Genomic DNA, 26285 nt, shown 5'->3' with positions numbered 1-26285 from the left:
AAAAACGATTTCAACCTATTTATTATGCTAGTAAGACGTTACAAGGAGCACAAATGAATTACACAACTACTGAAAAAGAACTCCTAGCCATTGTCTTTGCTTTTAACAAATTTAATTCATATCTCGTGCTAGCTAAAACGGTGGTCTATACCGACCATTCTGCTTTTAGATACCTATTTTTAAAACAAGATGCCAAGCCACGATTAATCTGTTGGATCTTACTCTTACAAGAGTTCGATATTGAGATCCGAGATAAAAAGGGAGCAGAAAATCTCGCAGCTGATCATCTTTCTCGTCTTGAAAATCCTGAATTAGAAGTTCTAAATGAATCGGCCATACAAGATAAATTTCCTGATGAATATCTTTTGAAGATCGATTATAATGAAATTCCATGGTTTGCAGACTATGCAAACTACTTACTATGCGGATTCCTTGAAAAAGGGTTGTCGTACCAAAGACGAAAGAAATTCTTTAGTGATAAAAACACTATTTTTAGGAAGATCCAAATTTGTTTAAAAGTTGTCCCGATGGAATAATACGCCGATGCATATTCGGAGATGAAGCTAGTCAAATCTTAAACCATTGTCACACAAGACCAACAGGAGGGCATTATGGGCCTCAACTCACAGCAAGAAAAGTCTATGATGCTGGATTCTATTGGCCTACAATTTTTAAAGACGCACACCTTCTTTGTAAATCCTGTGATGCTTGTCAAAGGGCAGGAAAAATAAGTTAACATGATGAAATGCCACAAAATGTCATTCAAGTATATGAAGTATTTGACATTTGAGGTATTGACTTTATGGGTCCATTTCCAAAATCTCATAATAATCTCTACATTCTCGTTGCCATTGATTATGTATCTAAATGGGCGGAAGCACAAGCTCTCCCAACTAACGATGCACGAGTTGTAGTCAACTTCTTAAAACATCTTTTTGCAAGGTTTGAAACATCGAAAGCTTTAATAAGTGATCGAGGTACTCATTTTTGTAATAATCAACTTGAGAAAGTTCTCAAAAGATATGGAGTGACTCATAAAATCTCAACCGCTTATCATCCACAAACAAGTGGACAAGTTGAAAATACCAACCGAGCTTTAAAAATTATTCTATAAAAAACCATAGGATCAAATCTGAAGGAATGGTCCATGAAATTGGAGGATATACTCTGGGCTTTTAGAACCGCCTACAAAACTCCAATTGGAACCACACCTTTTAAACTTGTTTACGGAAAAGCATGTCACCTTCCAGTAGAAATTGAGCACAAAGCATTTTGGGCTTTGAAGACATGTAATCTTGATTTACATGAAGCTGGACGTCTACGGTTAAGTCAACTAAACGAATTAGAAGAATTAAGACATGAAGCATACAAAAATCCATTAATCTATAAGGAAAGAACGAAGAAATGGCATGATAAAAGAATCAGAAGTTCAAAAGAATTCAAAGAAGAAGATAGAGTTCTTCTTTTCAATTCACGATTCAAGCTATTTCCTGGAAAATTGAAATCAAGATGGTCTGGACCATTCATAGTTAAAAGAGCTTTCCTATACGGAACAGTAGAATTAATAAATTCAAATGGGATTGAATTTAAGGTTAATGGTCACAGAGTTAAACATTACATAGATAATCCAATGGAAGTTGAAGTTGAAGTTAATCACAATTTAGACACCACAGCTAACTAAGTGTGGGAAGATTCGAATCTTTTAAGGGTAATATGTATTTATGTTAGAGTTAGATGTTCTGTTTTCATGTAGTTCTCGAAAATAGAATCCGAATGGTCTTTCCCTAGCAGACCCTAAAGAACTTGTCTTCTCCCTCTATTCTGAATTTTTATTTTTATTTTTAGGTTTTACGAGATGAAGAATTCCTTTGATTTGAACCATGGTCTACTACTACACGCTTTGATTACTAAACGTAATAATGACACACTCCCGAGTGAAGTGGTATCATTCATAAGAGGCAAAATGGACGAAGTGAGAAAAGAACTCAGGAACAATCATAATAAGATACATTTTGGTAAAGGAAAATCAAAATCCGCAACAAAAAGAAGAGCACGACACCTTGAAAGATGTCATAAATGCGGAAAATGGTCACATGAAGGTAAATGTTCGAACAATCAAACATATTCAAATACCGAATTTGTTACTCTATGCAGAGAAGGACCGTTCATATGTTTAGAAGAAAAGTTATTGAAAAATCGAGGTTACGCTTATGTAGCTATGGAAAACCAAATCACACGACTCTCCTATGAGTCGGCTAAAGCAGGTCTCTGAGAATTCTATCTCACAGTAAGTATGTACAGTATTTATTTTATTTTATTGCTTTTAACCTTTTGATAATAAACGCTGAATCGTTCGCTATAAAGTGCTAAATTGATATTTAATAAAATTAGGTATGCGAAACCGAAATTATTGATATCACACAAAAATTTATTACATCACTGCGAAATTTACCGTTTATTCATAAGGTATAAATATCTTTAATCAATCAATCCAAAATATTTCAAAAATCCGTCAGGAGTAAAACTAGGTAATATAACCGAAATTACTTTACCCAAAAGAGGGGCGTATATTTTTGATAATATTTGATTGATTAAAGTGGGATAAAAGACCAAAAAGATTTTTAATTTTATTTTTACCATATTTTTAAAATTAATATTGTAAATTTTTAAAATCAATATATTTAAGTTTGTAAATATTTTTTAAAAAAAACTAATATTTTTAATATAAGTTTGTAAAACTAAAATATATAAATATTAATAATATTTATATGAAATTTTATGCATTTTAAATTTAAGTTTGGTGTGAATTTAAAAACAAAATTTATTTTATTTCATTAAGTTAAAAATATGATTTCTAAAAATTCGTCGTGAGTTGAAGATGAAAGTACCCGTTCATATACATTATAAATGATTCACAATAGTTGATTACATCGCGAGGTATTTGACCTCTATATGATACGTTTTATAAACATTGCATTCGTTTTTAAAAGACAAACTTTCTTTACATCAAAAATTGATGGCATGCATACCATTTCATATTACATCCAACTATAATTGACTTAATATTAATCTTGATGAACTCAACGACTCGAATGCAACGTCTTTCAAAGTATGTCATGAATAACTCCAAGTAATATCCTTAAAATGAGCTAATGCATAGCGGAAGATTTCTTTAATACCTGAGAATAAACATGCTTTAAAGTGTTAACCAAAAGGTTGGTGATTTCATTAGTTTATCATAATCAATCATTTCCGTAATAGTAATAAACCACAAGATTTCATATACATAAACGTTTTAATAAAAATATTCTAAGTGGTTGAGCACTTGGTAACCATACTTAACATTTAATCAACGTCGCATATTCCCTTTATTATGAAATCTCACTACACTGTACCAAGTGTAGTCACTGAAACGAAGTACCACCGTTGAATACTGGTCGTCCAGTCCGGTTGGGGTTGTCAGGCCCGATAGACCTATTAACAGGATTCGCGTTTACAATACCGCATGTAAATGGTAGTTACCAAGCTATTAGGGAAAAATATGCAAAGTGGTACAACTCAACGTAGAATATGTTTTTAGTACTTGTGTCCATTTCGTAAAACAGTTATAAAACAGTGCATGTATTCTCAGCCCAAAAATATATATAAAAAGGGAGTAATGAAACTCACAATACTGTATTTCGTAGCAATTATGTATATGGCGGCACTGAACAAGTGCAGGGTTTGTCTCGGATTCACGAACCTATATTAAGTATACATATTTATATGTTGGTCAATATCTGTCTAACAATTTAGGTCAAGTCGTAGTGTATCACAATCCTAATGCTCGAGACCGACATGCAAAAGTCAACAAAAGTCAACTTGACCCAAAATGACTTCCAAAATCTATACATGTTTATTATATAACTTATATATAGCCGTTTTATATATTTAAATATATTTATCAGATCTTATTATACTAAATAATACAAGTCATTTATTAATAAATAAAAATTTATATTAAAATTCATATATGATATAAATATACTTTTATATATCTCAAGTAATAAAATTTATAAAATTCACTTAATATCATAAAAATATAGTGGTATGTATTATTAATGTAATTATATTACGTGTGGTAAAAATATCTTTGTACGCATATTTATTTGATAAAATAATATTGATAATAATAATAATGATAAAAATAATAAAATGATAGTTTCAATTAAAATATTAATTTTTAGTAATAAAGATAATTTTAATAATAACATCAACTGATAACAATTATAATAATCGTTTTAATAATATTATTAAAGTTAATGATAATTCAGTTGACCATATCTTTTAATCCGTTCGTCGAAACCGCACGAGTTCTAAATGAAAAGTTATTAATTTTTCTTCAGATTTTCAACGACATGCATATCGTATACCTTATCTCAGTAGCATATGTATCAAATTCGTGATTTATCATAAACTATTTAACGACGAAACTAAGCATACAAACATGCATAATCATATATACTCGAGCACTAGTCAGGGATACACTATTAATATATAAAAGATAAGATATGAATGATCACGTATCAATATTGTGATTCAATATTGAAGTAAAGTACGTAGACGCAACGAAAATGATAAACGTTAGGTTGACCTCACGAGCAATACCCTCGAACAATACCCATAACCTCCATAGCTATAACCCATAATTTCCTTAGCTCTATCCCGTTTGAAAACTTATTTTGAAATCGTCTGAATATAACTCCATCGTAGTATTTTATGTATATTAATAATATCTTGAAATAATACTAAGTAAATATATATATGTAATTCGATTGAGAGAGTTTAGAGAAATATATTTTCAAGTTTCTATAAAATAATGAAACCTATTAAATTCTATTTATAATAGATTTTTGAATTATTAAAGTAAATTATTAAAGTATGAATTATTAAAGTGAATTATTAAAGTATGAATTATTAAAGTGAATTATTAAATTGAATTATTAAAGTATGAATTATTAAAGTGAATTATTAAAGTGAATTATTAAAGTATGAATTATTAAAGTTAAAGTAAAGTAAAAGTAAAGTAAAGGTAAATTTAAAGTATAGTAAAAGTATAAAACTATGTACGTATAATACGCGTATAAATATATTTAATATTAATTTAAATCGTTATATCATAAAACATTTTAGAAAAGTAGAATTATATATATTCATAATAGGTTTCAAGTTTTTAAATTACAGTCTGTTGGTGAAGCATGGGATAAAGTCCAAAGGTTAAATAAACGTATGAAATCATCTTAATGAAAAATGTCGAGTTACTTAACTTGTCGATATCCAACATCTAAATTATTTACACTCCACGTTCTTACTTTCATATTAAATAAAATGAAAGTTAACATAGTTATCTTATCAAGGTAATGAGAAAAATATTATAAAACATGCCTTAAAAATTAAACAGGAATTTCCACTAACCCTTGTCTAGTTCCCGTTAATTGACACATTTGTTCTTACTTATAAATCACTTTACCATTTTCCGAATATTGTCAAAAAGAATAGATTTCTTAAATCACAGTGGGCCTCATAACATAGGCCCGTAATCATATCATAATGTATCTGATAATTCAATCATTTGATATTATCTCTTAATTCTGTCTATAAATATATCGAAAAAAATACGTTCATGTAAAGTATCATATATCTAATACTTTGTTAATGTTTTCAGTTAATATTATATATTATATATACATATCTATATACACATAATTGTTCGTGAATCCTCGAACACGGTCAAAGGGTAATTGATTACATGAATGTAGTTCCAAACTTTTTGAGATTCAACATTACAAATTCTGCTTATCGTGTCGGAAACATATAAAGGTTAAGTTTAAATTTGGTCGGAAATTTCCGGGTCGTCATAGAAGACTAGGTCGTTGAACCGAAATTGCTTTACCCGAGGGCGGGACGAGAAATTTTATTATCATTATTTTTAATCTTATTGATTTAAAGTATGCCAAAAATATTTAAAAAACCCAAAAATCTTTGCTTTTAAAACAATCGCTTTAAAATGACAAATTTTAAAATTTTGTCGAGGGACGGACTAGGTCAACGTATCGAAATGCCCTCATTCTAAAAAGAAACAAATTTTTAATTAATTATTTGTTTTATAAGTTAAAGATTTTATTTAAAAAAAAAATTCGCACTCGCAGAGTTTTGTGTGGTCCCACATCCGCACTCGCGGAGTTCACAAATTCCAGACCAGATAACTGGTTGACTGACCAGTCCTTAAACACACTCAAACATAATTTTCTGCGAAAAAATACCCAAAAACCCTCTCAAAATCACGATTTTTCACCGTTAATCATCAAATTTCTTGCTAAAATCACTATGAGGAGATACTTGCCAAGAAGTTTTTCAAGGAAATCGGTAATTTCTACATCCAAACACTCTTTAATTCGGATTTTTAGTGTTCTTGAGTAAAATTATACCTAATTTGATTTTGATGATTTCTTGTTTAATTGTGCTTAAATTGTTTGTATATTATGTTTGTATAACTAATGATACGCATATCCGCAGGGTTGTGCGGATGCGCATCCGAAGCACTAAATCGCACATAAAGGCATACGTTACGGGTATAGTCACACCCTATGCGCCTATACCATCTGATGCGAGTTTCGTATACTTGGATAAGGGTCCAGTACATTCTAGAAGAATGTACGGTATAATCAATTCGGATTCTTTTCCTTAAATAATGAAAGTTAGTTGGGATAAGATTGCATTTAATTAGGGAAGAGATTCTACTGAAACCCTAATTCGTGAGCCTATAAATACATAGCTCAAAAACCCTAAAGATACACATTCACTCGTTTACTCATACGTAAACCACATCATACAAATCTCTATCGTACGAACAAAGCTTCATACGATCTATAAAGACTTTTAGGTATGTATCGAACTATAAAACCTTCATGTCTTTGGGCCACTCAACCTCGTATGCTAGGTTGTTGGTGGACTCTCAAATCGGCCACCCTGTCGGAATCAAAACGATACCGATATTGGTTATTCACGACTAAGTGTCGGAGGTTCGAATGTTGTTAGTCCTTAAACCCCTTTATGCACTCAAGCGTAGGTTCACCTTGACCCCGTGAAATATGCTTGATCATTTGGCGCCATCCGTGGGACCTGTTATATGAAACAAAGAAGATTGGAATTTATGTTGTATATGATTTATTGTACGTGCCTTTTTTCCATAAAGCTTTTTTGTTTAACTAATTGGTCACTTTCAAGTTTTTTATTGTTAGCAAGAATGGGTGGAGGAAGTAAGAGTGCAAAGAATCAAGGGCGATCGGACTCTCTAGGAAGTCCAGGGTTTCAAACACCTACGGAGACTGTTACGAACACACCGTCGACGCCGCCAGCACCAACCAAAGGCACATCAAAGCCTCCATCAACACCAAGTGTTGGAACATGGCCGGTTACATCAGAAACTGTCCTGAATGAGTCATCTAAGGGATGGTGGCACACTCCCGATGGAAGTTTACTGGAAACGGGAACTGATTTTAACCCATTCGAGGATCTGTCACCAAAAATCCTGAGCTTTGGTTCTCCAAGCGAATCGGTTCCACCAGGCTTTAAAGTTAAAACTACCTGTGTGGGTACAATACCAATTATCACCTCGGTTGAACCTGCAACACCGATTGAAAGGGTCACTACCGAGAAAGCTCAGGAAAGAATCAGGCAGATGGGTCTGAGAAATCCAGATGGTTCATACATCATGCTGACACCAGAACAAGGGTCAACGGCACGTGCGTCTTGGCAATCAGTCCATACTATTGGAAGCAATCAATATAGCGGAACGCACTATGCCGCAACCCAGTCAAATAGCTTCATATCTCAATTACAGCAAGTCGCACCACCACACTTGGCACCCGTTTTCAATGAGCCAGCGCGGGTACAAGAGTTTATGAGCAATTGATTCGTAGTGATGCAAGGGCAAAAAGCTAAGCAAAGTCTTGAGTTAGCTCCTACAACAGAAAAGTTTTTGCCGCACATCGCCAATCATCCCTTCACAGTCACACCGGTGTTGCCTCTAACACTCGGAAGTTATGATGGGTTATCAGATCCGGATGACTTTTTACAAAAATTTAAAGGAACTGCAAGAACACACAGTTGGGGTGATGCAGTAGCATGCCATATGCTACCAATAGTGTTGCAAGGAGTGGCAAGGGAATGTGATAATGCTAAAAACGAACATATATTTCATAGCATTATCCCTCAAGAAAGACAAGCTTTTAGTTGCAATTGTTCTATTTACAAGTAATATTCGTTTAAATAATAAAAGGTGAAGACAAAAGACAGATTCGACGAATTGAAGACGCAAACGACCAAAAAGCTCAAAAGTACAAAGTACAATCAAAGTGGTTTAAATTATTGATAAGAAACGTCTCAAAATTACAAGAGTACAAGTCGCAAAACGCAAAATACAAGATATTAAATTGTACGCAAGGACGTTCGAAAATCCGGAACCGGGACCAGAGTCAACTCTCAACGCTCGACGCAACGGACTAAAAATTACAAGTCAACTATGCACATGAATATAATATAATATATAATTAATTCTTAAAATTATATATATATTATATTATTATATAAAATCGTCGGCAAGAAGAAAACAACCAAAGTTGAGCTGTCCCAGCTGGCCATGCGATCGCATGGATTTGAAGAAGGATTTCCATGCGGTCGCATGACCCAAAAAGTCAGGCCACACCCCTATAAATTCGTAGTTTGGTGATCGATTAAACATATATCTTTTCCATCTATCTCTCACTCAACGTGTATATATATATATATATATATATATATATATATATATATATATATATATATATATATATATATATATATATATATATATATTATATTTTAATTTTAATTTTAAATTCTAATAATAAGGGTATGTTAGCGAATGTTGTAAGGGTGTAAGTCGAAATTATGTCCGTGTAACGCTACGCTATTTTTAATCATTGTAAGTTATGTTCAACCTTTTTAATTTAATGTCTCGTAGCTAAGTTATTATTATGCTTATTTAAATCGAAGTAATCATGATGTTGGGCTAAAATATTAAGACGGGGTAATTGGGCTTTGTACCATAATTGGGGTTTGGACAAAAGAACGACACTTGTGGAAATTAAACTATGGGCTATTAATGGGCTTTATATTAACTAAACGATACCTCGTTAATTTAATATATAAACTTATAATTTGACGTATTTATATATAACCACATACGCTTGACTGGGTACGGTGGGCGGGATATCTATAAATATCAATAATTGTTCATTTAACCGGACACGGAACTGGATTAATAGTTAATAGACTTGTTGAAACAGGGGTGGATTACATTCAAGGGTAATTGGTGTAATTGTTAATAAAGTAGTAAAACCTTGGTTTACACGCAGTCGATAACCTGGTGTATTCATTAAACAAAGTATTAAGACCTTGTTACAATTCGAATCCCCAATTAGTTGGAATATTTAACTTCGGGTATAAGGATAATTTGACGAAGACTCTCGCACTTTATATTTATGACTGATGGACTATTATGGACAAATCCGTATAGACATATTGAATAATTCAGGACAAAGAACAATTAACCCATGGTAATAAAACTAAAATCAACACGTCAAACATCATGATTACGGAAGTTTAAATAAGCATAATTCCTTTATTTCATATTTAATTCCTTTATTTCATATTTAATTGCACTTTTAATTATCGCACTTTTATTTACTGTCATTGTATTTAATTGCACTTTTAATTATCATTCTCTTTAATTATCGCAATTTTATTTTATCGCACTTTTATTTATCGCAATTTCATTATCGTTATTTACTTTACGCTTTAAATTAATTTATTTTTAATATTTTACATTAGGTTTTAACTGCGACTAAAGTTTTAAAATCGACAAACCGGTCATTAAACGGTAAAAACCCCTTTTATAATAATAATACTACTTATATATATTTTTGTATTTTTACAATTATAAGTTAAAAAAATATAGCGTTAAACTTGGCGAGTTCCCTGAGGACGAACCGGACTTACTAAAAACTACACTACTGTACGATTAGGTACACTACCTATAAGTGTTGTAGCAAGGTTTAGGTATATCCATTCTGTAAATAAATAAAAATCTTGTGTAAAATTGTATCGTATTTAATAGTAATTTGTAGTAAAAATATAACTATTTTGTACACCACCTCGCACACGTCAAGTATTTTTGGCGTCGCTGCCGGGGACACTAAAACGCCGAAAGCGCAACACTATATAAAAAAAGATTTTTTTATTAAGTTCTTTGTATAAAAAAATTTACGTTTTAAATATTAAAAATAAAAAAATATAAAAAGAAAAACAAAATATATATATTTAAGAGTTGTTCAAAAATATATAAAATTATAAAATATTTCTATTTCTATTTTTAGTTTGTAAAAATATAAGTTTTATTTAATTTATATAAATACTTTTTATAAATTTTAAAACAGAAAATTAAAACAGAAAAAAATATATATAAAATTACTCGGCCTGGTACTGTAGCAACCCAACACCTGGCCCGAAACCCTAGCCCATGCGATCGCATGAACCCGAAGGCAAAATTCCATGCGACCGCATGAGGCATCCTGACACGCAACATATGAACATCGTACAACATTAATTACGGTTATTATTAATAATTATTATTATTAAACCCTAATTAGGGTTATATTTAATATTATTTAGTTTAGTTTTATTATTTATTTTGTATTATTAAGTTTAATTAGTTTTATAAATTATAAAATTAATACGTTTATAAAATAAATAATATAAAACTAATATTTTTATAAAAATTGTACTTTTTACAACTTTAAGTTTATTTTTATATTTTGTATCTTTTTATTTATTTTAGCGTAATATTTGTATTTTTTTCGTTCGTATTTAATTTTAAGTCATAGTTTTTACCATAGTTATTTTTTTTCTAGATTTTTAGGCTTTGCCGTAAAATCCCTTAAGTGCTTTTTCTTTAGAATAAGATTTAGGTGCTTTAGATTTTTGCGACGCTGTTTTAATATTTTAGTATCTTTTTAAGATATTGCCATCTTGGATATAGAATTTCTTTTAAGCTTTAATATCTTTAGACGCAACTTTTAATTCTTAGTTTTTAGTTCCTTTTTAAGTTTCGACGCGCTACGTTCTTTTTATTATTTTTCGACGTTTTATTTTTCGACGTTTTTCGACGCGCTCTTTTTCTTTCTTATTTTTCGCCACTCTAGTTTTTAGGACATAGAATTTTCTATTTCTTCTCTAAAATTTCTTTAAATTTTAACGAAAAATTATTTTAAGTGGTTAAATTGATAGACATCCAAAATTTTCTGGTTCGTAGTAATAGTTGGATTTGTTAGTGGCTGAGTTGTGAGCTTCCGATTTAAAGGGTTCTGGCTCCCTGCTGCATCTATTGGCTATTCGAAACGTGGGCAAAAGCAGAAAAGTCTATTAATTTGGTAACTTATATAATTTTTATTTTTTTAACTAATAGAATATTCAGTGAATGCACCGAGCAAAACGTTCACCACCTTTCGTACGTTCACCACCTGTAACTCGATCAAGACATCTAGCCAATATTGTCACCGTTGATTTTTCTTTAGAAACGTCATCTAGTCGACCAAGTACTCCAATTAAAATTTCCGATAATCTATTTTTTGAACCAGACCTCACAATTGAGAATCTGGAGGATATTCAGGGACAATTCAGAGATCCTGAACCATTAATCTTTCCTCCGGAACCACCAATCATTCAAACAGAGATTGTCGAGGAACCAACCATTAAATCAGAATCCCTTAGTGATTCAGATTCAACAAATTCAATCATGGAAAATCTGGAACCTCTAAGTATGGAAGACCGAATGCGAGCTAAACGCACTGGCCAAGGTCACGCAATTACTCAACCAGACATTAATGCGCCAGATTATGAAATCAAAGGACAAATTCTACACATGGTAACAAATCAATGCCAATTTAGTGGTGCACCGAAGGAAGATCCAAACGAACATCTTCGTACCTTTAATAGGATCTGTACTTTATTTAAAATCTGAGAAGTTGAGGATGAACAGATATATCTCATGTTATTTCCCTGGACTTTAAAGGGAGAAGCCAAAGATTGGTTAGAATCGTTACCTGAAGGGGCGATTGATACATGGGACGTTTTAGTTGAAAAATTTCTTAAACAATTCTTTCCGGCATCTAAAGCCGTAAGACTTCAAGGATAAATTGTTACATTCACACAAAAGCCAAACGAAACTCTATATGAAGCATGGACAAGATTTGGAAAGTTATTGAGAGGATGTCCGCTACATGGTTTAGACACTTGTCAAATAGTACAAATATTCTACCAAGGATGCGACATCACTACAAGGAAAGATATAGATATAGTAGCTGGTGGTTCCATTATGAAGAAAACCGCAACTGACGCTTACAAAATTATTGATAACACTGCTTCCCACTCACATGAGTGGCACCAAGAAAAAGATATCGTTAGATCATCTAAAGCAGCTAGAGCCGATTCTAGCCATGATTTGATTCCATTTCCGCAAAGATAGATGCTGTCGAGAGACGAATGGAAAAGATGACTAAAGATATCCACTCAATACGAATTAGTTGTGAGCAGTGTGGAGGATCACATTTGACAAAAGATTGTCTCAGTATTGAACTAACAATAGAACAAAGAGAGAATGTTTCATACATGAACCAAAGGCCTGGAAATAATTATCAGAATAATTATCAACCGCCAAGACCAATCTACAATCAAAATCAGAATAATAACCAAAATGTTTCATACAACAACTAACAAGGTCCAAGCAATCAACAAGTACCTAATAATACTTACAATCAGCAAAGACCTATTTTTCAAAACAAACCACCACAAACCGATGATAAAAAAGCCAAATTTAGAAGATATGATGTTGAAGCTAGTTGAATCTCAAACTCAATTTTTCACATCTCAGAAATAAACCAATGAATAAAATGCTCAAGCATTTAGAAATCAACAAGATTCTATTCAAAATCTGGAACAAGAAGTAAGTAACCTAGCAAGGTTAATAGGTGGAAGAAAACCGGGAAGTTTACCTAGCGATACAAATGCTAACCCCCGGAATGAAACAGCTAAAGCCATTACCACAAGAAGTGGTATTACACTTAAACCACCTGAAATGAATGTAATTTCTGATGACGCTATTCCTACTCCACAAGAACCACAATCTGAGCAAGATAAAGAAACAGAACTGGTAGTTGAAAAGGTTAATGAAGATAACACAATTAAGGCTAAACCTTATGTTAAACCATACCAACCACCACTTCCTTACCCAAGTAAAATGAGAAAAGAAAGACTTGAAGCCGAGCAATCCAAATTCTTAGATATGTTTAAACAGATAAATGTCAATCTTCCTTTCATTGATGTGATTTCAAGAATGCCTAGATATGCTAAATTTCTGAAAGATCTAATCATAAATAGAAAGAAAATGGAAGAACTCTCGGCTGTTACTATGAATGCTAATTGTTCTGCAGTGCTGTTGAATAAGATACCAGAAAAACTTTCAGATCCAGGAAGTTTCACGATTCCATGTTTTCTGGGTAGTCTTAGTTCAATAGAAGCATTGGCAGATTTAGATGCTAGTATAAATTTAATGTCGTATTCATTATACGCTAAACTAGACCTTGGAGAATTGAAACCAACACGAATAAGCATACAACTAGCCGATCGATCAGTAAAATATCCTAGAGGGATAATGGAGAACATGCTAGTTAAAGTTGGTACTTTAGTATTTCCAGTAGATTTTGTTATTCTGGACATGGAAGAAGATTCTCGAGTTCCTCTCATATTAGGAAGACCATTCTTAAACACGGCCAAAGCAATAATAGACGTGTTCGGTAAGAAACTGACCTTAAGTATAGAGGACGAGAGTGTTACCTTTTCTGTTGATAGAGCCATGCAACAACCGCAATCTGCAGATGATACATGTTATTATATTCAAACTATAGATTCACATGCAGAATTGTTAGAAGAATTTCCAGAATTACAAGGAACAGTAGAATGTTCTTTAGGAGAAGGAACTGAACCAATTGATGAAGCTGAAATGTTAGCTACACTTATGGCTAATGGATATGAACCAACAACAGAAGAAATTCAAATGCTAAAAGAGGAAGACAGATATCGATATAGATCATCGATAGAAGAACCACATAAATTAGAGTTAAAGCCACTTCCAAACCATTTGAAATATGCTTATTTACATGGTGAATCTGAATTACCTGTAATAATATCGTCTTCTCTTACTGAAAATGAAAAATCTCAACTCATTTATGTGTTAAAAGCTCATAAACCAGCTATTGCATGGAAGATTCATGATATTAAAGGAATAAGTCCTTCGTATTGCACACATAAAATCCTTATGGAAGAAGGTCATAAAATGTATGTGTAACGCCAAAGAAGACTAAATCCGAATATGCAAGATGTTGTTAAGAAAGAAATTATTAAACTGCTTGATGCAGGTTTAATTTATCCAAACTCTGATAGTCCATGGGTAAGCCCAGTTCAATGCGTACCTAAGAAGGGTGGCATGACTGTCATCACAAATGAGAAAAATGAGCTTATTCCTACTAGGACTGTAACAGGATGGCGTGTTTGTATTGATTATAGAAAATTAAATGATGCCACCAGAAAAGATCACTTTCCCTTACCTTTCATTGATCAAATGTTGGAAAGATTAGTCGGAAACAGTTACTATTGTTTTCTTGACGGTTTTTCCGGATATTTTCAAATTTCAATAGCACCCGAGGATCAAGAAAAAACCACATTCACGTGCCCTTATGGTACTTTTGCTTATAAACGCATGCCATTTGGACTTTGCAACGCTCCTGCAACCTCTCAAAGGTGCATGATGGTGATTTTTCACGACATGATAGAAGAATGCATGGAAGTTTTCATGGATGACTTTTAAGTCTTCGGTGATACATTTGAATCATGTCTAGTTAATCTTGAACGAATGCTTATTAGATGCGAACAATCAAATCTAGTTCTTAATTGGGAGAAATGTCATTTCATGGTTAAAGAAGGCATCGTTCTTGGTCATAAAATTTCAAAGGAAGGAATTGAAGTGGATAGAGCTAAACTAGATGTAATTGTTAAACTTCCACATCCCACCAATGTTAGAGGAGTTAGGAGTTTTCTAGGGCATGCCGGTTTTTATCGACGTTTTATAAAAGATTTTTCTAAAATTGCCACTCCTATGAATAAACTCCTAGAAAAGGATGCTCCATTCATCTTTTCAGATGAATGCATCAAATCTTTTAATATTCTTAAAGAAAAACTCACTAATGCGCCGATCATGATAACTCCAAATTGGAATCTACCGTTTGAACTTATGTGCGAGGCAAGTGATTTTGCAATGGGAGCCGTTTTAGGACAAAGGATTGAAAAACAATTTCAACCTATATATTATGCTAGTAAGACGTTACAAGGAGCACAAACAAATTACACAACTACTGAAAAAGAACTCCTAGGTATTGTCTTTGCTTTTGACCAATTTCGTTCATATCTCGTTCTAGCTAAAATGGTGGTCTATACCGACCATTCTGCTCTTAGATACCTATTTTCGAAACAAGATGCTAAACCAAGATTAATCCGTTGGATCTTACTCTTACAAGAGTTCGATATTGAAATTCGAGATAAAAAGGGAGCAGAAAATCTCACCGCTGATCATCTTTCTCGTCTTGAAAATCCCGAATTAGATGTTCTAAATGAATCAGCCATACAAGACAACTTTCCTGATGAATATCTATTGAAGATTGATTATAATGAAATTTCATGGTTTGAAGACTATGCAAACTATTTAGTATGTGGATTTCTTGAAAAAGGATTGTCGTACCAAAAACGAAAGAAATTCTTTAGTGATATAAAACACTATTTCTGGGAAGATCCACATTTGTTTAAAAGTTGTCCCGATGGAATAATACGCCGATGTGTATTCAGAGATGAAGCTAGTCAAATCTTAAACCATTGTCACACAGGACCAACAGGAGGGCATTATAGGCCTCAGCTCACAGCAAGAAAAGTTTACGATGCTGGATTCTATTGGCCTACAATTTTCAAAGACGCACACCTTCTTTGCAAATCCTGTGATGCTTGTCAAAGGGCCGAAAAAATAAGTCAACGTGATGAAATGCCACAAAATATCATTCAAGTATGTGAAGTATTTGACATTTGGGGTATTGACTTTATGGGTCCATTTCCAAAATCTCATAATAATCTCTACATTCTCGTTGCCATTGGTTATGTATCTAAATGGGCGGAAGCACAATCTCTCCCAACTAACGATGCACGAGTTGTAGTCAACTTTTTAAAACATCTATTTGCTAGGTTTGGAACACCGAAAGCTTTAATAAGTGATCGGGGTACTCATTTTTGTAATAATCAACTTGAGAAAGTTCTCAAAAGATATGGAGTAACTCATAAAATCTCCACTGCTTATCATCCACAAACAAGTGGACAAGTTGAAAATACCAACCGAGCTTTAAAACGTATTCTAGAGAAAACCGTAGGATCAAATCTGAAGGAATGGTCCATGAAATTGGAGGATGCACTCTGGGCTTTTAGAACAGCCTATAAAACTCCAATTGGAACCACACCTTTCAAACTCGTTTAAGGAAAAGCATGTCATCTTCCAGTAGAAATTGAACACAAAGCATTTTGGGCTTTGAAGACATGTAATCTTGATTTACATGAAGCCGGACATCTACGATTAAGTCAACTAAACGAATTAGAAGAATTAAGACATGAAGCATATGAAAATTCGTTAATCTATAAAGAAAGAACGAAGAAATGGCTTGATAAAAGAATCAGAAGTTCAAAAGAATTTAAAGAAGGAGACAGAGTTCTTCTTTTCAATTCAAGATTCAAGCTATTTCCTGGAAAATTGAAATCAAGATGGTCTGGACCATTCATAGTCAAAAGAGTTTTCCCGTACGGAACAATAGAGTTAATAAATTCAAATGGAATTGAATTTAAGGTTAATGGTCACAGAGTTAAACATTACATAGATAGTCCGATGGAAGTTGACAACGAAGTTAATCACAATTTTGACACCACAGCTAACTAAGTGTGGGGAGAATCTTTTTAGGGTTATATGTATTTCTGTTAGAGTTAGATATTCTATTTTTGTGTACTTACCGAGAATGAAATCCGAATGGTCTTTCCCTAGCAGACCCTAAAGAACTAGTCTTCTCCCCCCATTCTGAATTTTTATTTTTTTTAGGTTTACGAGATGAAGAATTCCTTTGATCTGAACCATGGTCTAATGTTACACGCTTTGATCACTAAATGTAATAGTGACACACTCCCGAGTGACCTGGTATCAGTAATAAGAGCCAAATTGGATGGAGTAAGAAAAGAACTCAGAAACGATCATAATAAGTTACTTTTTGGTAAAGGAAAATCAAAATCCGCAGTGAAAATAATAGCACGACACCTTGAAAGATGTCACAAATGCGGAAAATGGTCACATGAAGGAAAATGCTCGACGAATCAGATATATTCCAATACCGAGTTCGTTACTTTATGCAGAGAAGGACCGTTCATATGTTTCGAAGAAAAATCGTTGAATGCTCGAGGTTATGCCTATGTAGCTATGGAAAACCAATTAGTCCGACTATCTTATGAGTGGGCTAAAGCAGGTCACTGAGAATTCTATCTCACAAGTAAGTATGTACCGTTTTTATTTTTATTTTATTGCTTTTAACCTTCTGATAATAAACGCTGAATCGTTCGCTATAAAGTATTAAATTGGTATTCAATAAAATTAGGTATGCTTAACCGAAATTATTGATATCATACAAAAATTTATTACATCACTGCAAAATTTTCCGTTTATTCTTAAGGTATAAATATCTTTAATCAATCAACCCAAAATATTTCAAAAATTCGTCAGGAGTAAAACTAGGTAATATAGCCGAAATTACTTTATCTAAAAGAGGGACGTATATTTTTGATAATATTTGATTGATTAAAGTGGGATAAAAGACCAAAAAGATTTTTAATATTTATTTTTACTTTATTTTTAAAATTAATATTAAATTATTATTGTAAACTTTTTAAATCAATATATTTAAGTTTGTAAATATTTGAAAAATTAATATTTTTAATATAAGTTTGTATATATAAAAACAAAAATATAAGTTTGGTGTGAATTTTTAATTTTAATATAAATTTTTAATTTTATGCATTTTAAATTTAAGTTTGGTGTGATGTTAAAAACAAAAATTTACTTTATTTCACTAAGTTAAAAATTTGATATTTAAAATTCGTCGTGAGTTGAAAACTAGGTCGTTGAACCGAAATTGCTCTACCCAAGGGAGGGACAAGAACTTTTATTATCATTATTTTTAATCTTATTGAATTAAAGTATGCCAAAAACATTAAAAAAAAAAACCAAAAAAATCTTTGCTTTTAAAACTGAGCTTTGAATTGACAAATTTTAAAATTTTGTCGAGGGACGGACTAGGACAACGATCCGAAACGTCCTCATCCTAAAAAGAAACAAAATTTTAAATTTAATTAATTATTTGTTTTAATAAGTTAAAGGTTTTATATATATATAAAAAAAAAGGGGGACCTCATGCGATCTCATGAGATTTACCCTGTAACCTCATGCGATCGCATGAGGCTGGAAAACTGGCCAGAAACATAAAGCTCAGCGAGCTGCTGCTCTTTCACAAACATACACACACAAATACGCAAATACCTCCCAAACTCTCTCAATTTTCATCAATTTTTCACCAAAATTCACCAAATTTCTTGCTACAATCCACTCTAAACATGAATTTGATAAGAAGTTTATCAAGAAGGGTAACAATTTCACTCCTAAACCTCTTTAAATTTGATTTTTAGTGTTCTTGAGCAATATTTTTCCTAATTTGATTTTGTTAATTTCTAGTGTAATTAGAGTTAAATTGTTAGTATTTTATGCATGTATAACCTAGATTGATGCTATTTAACATGATTTGAAGCCAAAAACTTTAAAATTTTTAGGAATCTAGGGTTTGTGTTCTTGAGCAATTTGGGGCTTTTTGATATAAACAGGTTATGGCCGATTTTTGTCATGAATTATTGCTAAATTAAGTAATGTAACATGTTTAAGTAGCTAAATGATCCAAACTTTGATCCTAAACATGATTTTTGAGAATTAAAGTGGACTTTTTAGATATAAAATTCATGAACTTGATTAAATTGATGTAAATGCCATTTGAAACTTGTTTAATTGCTAGTAATGGTTATTTTAACATGTTATATGAGTTGAATGCTTATGAACTTTGTAAACATTTTTCATATATGCATATTTGAAAAAATGTAGAATTTTAAAAATTGTGAAAATGTGTATAAGTTTAATTTTGATTAAACATGTTAATGTAATTGTTTCAAGTTGTTATTTTGCTAACACTAATGCATATTTGGATGCACAAATTTTGTGTTTAATGTGTTTTGCAGAGATTTACTAATACTGAAACTGGAGGTGCATCATCATCATCATCTAGACAACCACAACCGGAACCTGAGCCAGAATTGCAATACAAGCCAGAACTCGAACAAGAACAACAACAGGAACAACAACATCAACCTGATCAACACGTACCTTTTTATGATCCGCTACAATTTTTTGATGCCTTTATAGTATTTCCGATGCATCCGCCAGTAGAATACCCAACGATTCCTGAACACACGTTGCATCCTAATCTGAGATTCGATAGAAGCTAGAGAGATTACCCAACATATCAAAGTAACAAATTCAAACTGATAACGAAAAATGTAGAAGTGCCAAGGGTAATCGATTGGGAGCCTTTGGAAAGGGTCCAACTTGCTAACTCAGTTAGACAGCATTTGATCCAAAGGTATGGTAATTCTTCTTTTTCGGATTGGGAACGTCTATTCACCATTCGTAGACCTGTATATAAGGAATGGTGTATTGAGCTTATGAGTACTATAGCGTTAAATGCAGATGTAGGTAGATTAGATGATAGAAGTTTTCTTAGATTTATACTTGGCCGTAGGATGTACAGGATGTCCATGCTGGACATGGCCAGGGCTTTGCAGATATATACTCCTGGTGAATTACTACTACCCGATTGTATGAATTTGATTTATCGTGGTGAAAGGGTAGATAGGAATTTTGACGTGACGCCGTCTGGAGGCGTATGTCAGATTATAATATTTTTATGCTGGGAGGAAAACACTCCTACTTACATATTAACAAAGCCGAGCTTTGTATAATTCATAGATTTTTGGCTAACTCGATTACACAGAGAGGTCACAATAAGGAGAAAATGGCCTTACATGATTTATTTTACCTAAAGTGTATTCGAGACCCAAGAGGCTTTGCTAATATCCCTTACTGTGTTGGTTTTTATTTATCTTAGATGGTAGAAGGAATATAGGAAGGGGGAATAATAGGAGGAGGTATTTTTGTTACTCTCATTGGAGAGTATTTGGGTGTAGATAGGGACCAAGGGGGTCCACTTTTGGAATGTAGGGAACAGGTTGAGCCTTTAGGATTGAAGGTCTATCAGGGTGCTAAGGTATTAAAGAGCAGACGAAACCAGGCAGTACCCTATGAAGGTCGTCATCCATAGGTAGAGAGAGGATCAGATGAGGAAATGGAGGAAGCGGATGACATTAGGGATGTCATTAGGGAGGCTATGACTGACGTCTACCAGCGTGTAGATGAGGTAGATATGACAAACGGAGAGAGATTTAGTCGGATGGAGCAGTGGCAAGCCCGGAATGATTACAAGCATTCCAGGCAACGACAACATGATAGATGGGACTATCATCAGCGTCAGATTATGAGCCGGCTGTCACCTCAGGATCACTACGTTCCGACCCGACCCGCTTACTATCCTCCACACCAGCCCGAGATGAGACCACCATATACTCTCTACGACCCTAACCAGGCCTACCAGTACACCTATCACCAACCATGAAACCCGGACGACGACATGAACTGGAACCCCTATCCAGATTGATATAGTTCATGTTGGTGATTTTTATGATTTTTATCTTTTTATTATTTTTATTTATTTATGTTTAAACATATGATATTGTGATACATTAATGTATTATTTAATATTTTTATTATTTTGTACTAATATTTCATATTTGATTTGAAAGTGGGATTTTAAGTCTCATTTCAAATTACCATGCATGTTTATATTTGTATTGTATGTATTTTATTTCATATACACAACAGGGTAAAACAGCGCATTTTCAAAGACTGGCATTAAGTTCAGCAAAAGCTACTAGTTTTGACGACAAAATGAAAAACAAATGTGATGTAACAACAAGACGGAATGAACAAATAATGTGCACCATTTATCATTCAACAAACAAAAGCCGATATGTTTGGAAACTTTGGTAAAATTTAATCATTTTTCTACGCTAATCACCCTCAATAATTTAAATTGTTACTGATTTCTTGCAAATGAGGGCATTGCAAGATCTTAAGTGTGGGAAGGGGTTAAATTCTTTTGGATTTTTAAAATTTTAACTTATACACTTGGTTACCATTAAAAATACTAGTAACACAGTAGTTGTATTAGAATCTAGTGCTCTCTGATAATAAAGAACAGCCCTAGTCTTATATACTGACTACTCAATTCTAGTAAAATTTTTCAAAATTTTCAATTAAATGAATTCAAAATCATGTTAATACATATTTATGAAAGATAAAACTAGGTGTTAACACCGAAATTATTGTTACCTCAGAAAGGACATAAATTGAGAAACAACCCAAAATGTTAGAATTCATTTAAAATGGAATAAAGGACAATAAAAAGGAAAAGAAAGGAAAATAAAAGCCAAGTGTGGGAAAAATTTACCAAGTTATTTTGAACATATATCACATATTTGTGTACAAATAATTGAAGATACTTTTGTTTTGGACAAAAATTAACCGTTTTACTCGAAAAATTGTAATATATTTGAAAGAAAGATGGATCTACACGATGAATCAATTCCATCATTAAAAGGAAGTAAAGTCTTCCGAAAAAGAAACGCGCTTCTTGATTTAGGTCATGAAGTTGTCGTTCAGACCAGTTGTAGAGTCTACGAAAAACCTTGAAAAGTTTTCTTGAAAATCAGCTGGAAATCCATGGACCTCGGCATCAAACAGGGTCGCCAAGTGGTCAGACTTATCCTAACCATGAGAGGATCTGTCTCGTAAAATGGGGAGGGCGCCGTGCAAATTAGCTTGATAAGACTAATGAATCAGACCCCCAGAAAGGATAATCTCATTAAAAGATCAAAAATCAGCTTTTAAGACTGATATTACTCAATCTTTGAGATTGACTTTAAAGATTGAGAATTACAAACTCATGAAATTCGATGATATCTAAACTCGAGCTTGAACGAGAAAATATTTTGATCAAAATTACAAAACGATTTGTTTTCTGAAAACCCATTTTTAAATGCGTTCATTACCATTGAACGTAAAATCCTAGAAATTCACCTGGAATTCATTAGGTCACCTGAACCAAATCGGGTGTCAACCGTAAAAACGGTAGTTGCATAGCATGGTCGAAGACAGGACCTTGTGCCAGACCAAAAAAACTATAGGGTAAGCTTTACTATTGCTCTTACAAAGGATAGTAATTGCATCCGACACGTTATAAACCATAATTAAAAGCATGTCAGGGGACATTGCCTTAACAGTTGCTTGTTCAACGCTTTCCTTTACAACCGGACGGTAGTTTACCGAAAGGTAATATACGGAGCAAGTATACTGGACGTGTTGCTTTCCTAATACAAGGTTAGCAAGTGGGTGACACAAAACCGCAAGTTTTGAGCTAAAATTTTCAAATCTGAAACCCACCAATCCCACAAAAACAATTTGCAAACACCGGTAAAGGGTTATTCCGGAAAACTTATCTAGGGTAAAAACTAGATTGAATTTTCAAAAGATCAAATGTTTTCATAAAGATCCAATTTCCTTAAGGATCTAAATTTTTATAGTCATGTGAGACTGTAAACCACATCGATACTACCATTGTTTATACCGCCGTGTAGAATTCACTGATGTACAAAGTGTGAAGAATAAAGAAGTGATTCTAGTATTTTTATTTCAAGACTATATTGCTTGAGGATAAGCAACGCTCAAGTGTGGGAATAATTGATAATTCTAAAAACGAACATATATTTCATAGCATTATCCCTCAAGAAAGACAAGCTTTTAGTTGCAATTGTTCTATTTACAAGTAATATTCGTTTAAATAATAAAAGGTGAAGACAAAAGACAGATTCGACGAATTGAAGATGCAAACGACCAAAAAGCTCAAAAGTACAAAGTACAATCAAAGTGGTTCAAATTATTGATAAGAAACGTCTCAAAATTACAAGAGTACAAGTCGCAAAACGCAAAATACAAGATATTAAATTGTACGTTAGGACGTTCGAAAATCCGGAACCGGGACTAGAGTCAACTCTCAATGCTCGACGCAACGGACTAAAAATTACAAGTCAACTATGCACATGAATATAATATAATATATAATTAATTCTTAAAATTAAATATATATTATATTATTATATAAAACCGTCGGCAAGAAGAAAACAACCAAAGTTGAGCTATCCCAGCTGGCCATGCGATCGCATGGCTTTGAAGAAGGATTTCCATGCGGTCGCATGACCCAAAAAGTCAGGCCACACCCTTATAAATTCGCAGTTTGGTGATCGATTAAACATATATCTTTTCCATCTATCTCTCACTCAACGTATATATATATATATATATATATATATATATATATATATATATATATATATTATATTTTAATTTTAATTTTAAATTCTAATAATAAGGGTATGTTAGCGATTGTTGTAAGGGTGTAAGTCGAAATTATGTCCGTGTAACGCTACGCTATTTTTAATCATTGTAAGTTATGTTCAACCTTTTTAATTTAATGTCTCGTAGCTAAGTTATTATTATGCTTATTTAAATCGAAGTAATCATGATGTTGGGCTAAAATATTAAGACGGGGTAATTGGGCTTTGTACCATAATTGGGGTTTGGACAAAAGAACGACACTTGTGGAAATTAGACTATGGGCTATTAATGGTCTTTATATATTAACTAAACGATACCTCGTTAATTTAATATATAAACTTATAATTTGACGTATTTATATATAACCACATACGTTTGACTGGGTACGGTGGGCGGGATATCTATAAATATCAATAATTGTTCATTTCACCGGACACGGAACTGGATTAATAGTTAATAGACTTGTTGAAACAGGGGTGGATTACATTTAAGGGTAATTGGTGTAATTATTAACAAAGTAGTAAAACCTTGGTTTACATGCAGTCGATAACCTGGTGTATTCATTAAACAAAGTATTAAGACCTTGTTACAATTCGAATCCCCAATTAGTTGGAATATTTGACTTCAGGTATAAGGATAATTTGACGAAGACTCTCGCATTTTATATTTATGACTGATGGACTATTATGGACAAATCCGTATGGACATATTGAATAATCCAGGACAAAGAACAATTAACCCATGGTAATAAAACTAAAATCAACACGTCAAACATCATGATTACGGAAGTTTAAATAAGCATAATTCCTTTATTTCATATTTAATTTCCTTTATTTCATATTTAATTGCACTTTTAATTATCGCACTTTTATTTACTGTCATTGTATTTAATTGCACTTTTAATTATCATTCTCTTTAATTATCGCAATTTTATTTTATCGCACTTTTATTTACCGCAATTTCATTATCGTTATTTACTTCACGCTTTAAATTAATTTATTTTTAATATTTTACATTAGGTTTTAACTGTGACTAAAGTTTTAAAATCGACAAACCGGTCATTAAACGGTAAAAACCCCCTTTTATAATAATAATACTACTTATATATATTTTTGTATTTTTACAATTATAAGTTAAAAAAATATAGCGTTAAACTTGGCGAGTTCCCTGAGGACGAACCGGACTTACTAAAAACTACACAACTGTACGATTAGGTACACTACATATAAGTGTTGTAGCAAGGTTTAGGTATATCCATTCTGTAAATAAATAAAAATCTTGTGTAAAATTGTATCGTATTTAATAGTATTTTGTAGTAAAAATATAACTATTTTGTACACCACCTCGCACACATCAGAATGGTTCAATAATTTGCCAGCCCAAAGCATTACAGGTTTTGCGGATTTGCGCTCAAGGTTTTTATTGAACTTTCACAATTTGCGCGCACGCAAAAGAACACATGTCGAATGTCACGACATTAAGCAGAAATCAAAAGAGAGCTTGGGAGAAATAATAGACAGATATACCAAAGAGGTGGCTAAGATACAAAACTTGCCAGAAAGCCAGAAGGTATCCGGCTTTATTCATTGAATAGATACTGACAGACACCTGTCTTTATGGCAACGGTTACGAAGAAGAGTGCCAGAAACTTTCGCGAAAGCCGTAAAAGAAACGAATGATTACATGCAGGCACAAGAAGATATAAAGTAGAATTTCAGAAATACTTCTTCAAACATGGACATCGATGATGATTATTATTAAGTGCAGGGAAGAGGTTTGGAGCCGGGTAAACGTTATGGTGGTAATGGCCAACCTAGGGGTGGTACCTATCATAATGATAAGTATCGCAAGTTCAACAACAATAAAGGGGGAGGAAGCCAGAGGTTCAAAAGCAGCCATGCTGAAAATGTTACGTTAATAAAAGACCTCACCAAAACACCAAAAGAAATTTTGGCTACAGAGGCAGTGTGCAAAAGCTTCGACCCCCCAGTGCCTTTGTCAAAGTATTATGGAAACAAAGACAGAAGCAAATTTTGTGATTTTCACAATGATTACGGTCATGAGACCAATGAATGTCGGCACTTAATTGAAAGAGTTGTTGCTGAACTCAAAAAAGGAAGATTGCAACACTTGAAGAAAAGCTCAAGAGCACAAGCCGACAAGCCAAAGGGAGAAAAATAATATACGTGGCAAAAGAAGAATGAGGGAAAGGAAATGGATAAAACCATAAACATGGTAACCAGCGAACGGATAAATCAGAGGCGCAAGTTGGAGGTATCTGAGGAATGGGAAAATATTCCCATCACATTCTCGGCCATAGCACAGGAACCCTCGGATACGCCCATTACAATTAAATGACGTGTCAAAAGTTGCGGGTACATCATCAAGAGATTGCATGTAGACACCGGTTGCGGTG

The 26285-nt window shown here is 32.9% G+C and overlaps 1 protein-coding gene across 1 annotated transcript; it reads left to right on the top strand.

Annotated features, from left to right (window-relative positions):
• The first annotated feature begins 7963 nt into the window (after positions 1 to 7963).
• On the top strand, positions 7964 to 26050 carry LOC139863359 (uncharacterized). The gene is made up of 3 exons (XM_071851998.1): positions 7964 to 8210; positions 25263 to 25438; positions 25637 to 26050. The coding sequence occupies exons 1-3, from the start codon at positions 7964 to 7966 to the stop codon at positions 26048 to 26050; spliced, it is 837 nt and encodes a 278-aa protein (XP_071708099.1).
• The last annotated feature ends 235 nt before the right edge of the window (positions 26051 to 26285 follow it).

The sequence above is a fragment of the Rutidosis leptorrhynchoides genome, chromosome 8 (genome assembly GCF_046630445.1).
Source record: "Rutidosis leptorrhynchoides isolate AG116_Rl617_1_P2 chromosome 8, CSIRO_AGI_Rlap_v1, whole genome shotgun sequence".
Classification (NCBI taxonomy): Eukaryota; Viridiplantae; Streptophyta; class Magnoliopsida; order Asterales; family Asteraceae; genus Rutidosis; species Rutidosis leptorrhynchoides.
Note: the sequence above shows the minus strand (reverse complement) of the source record. Positions and strands in the feature narration are given on the sequence as shown.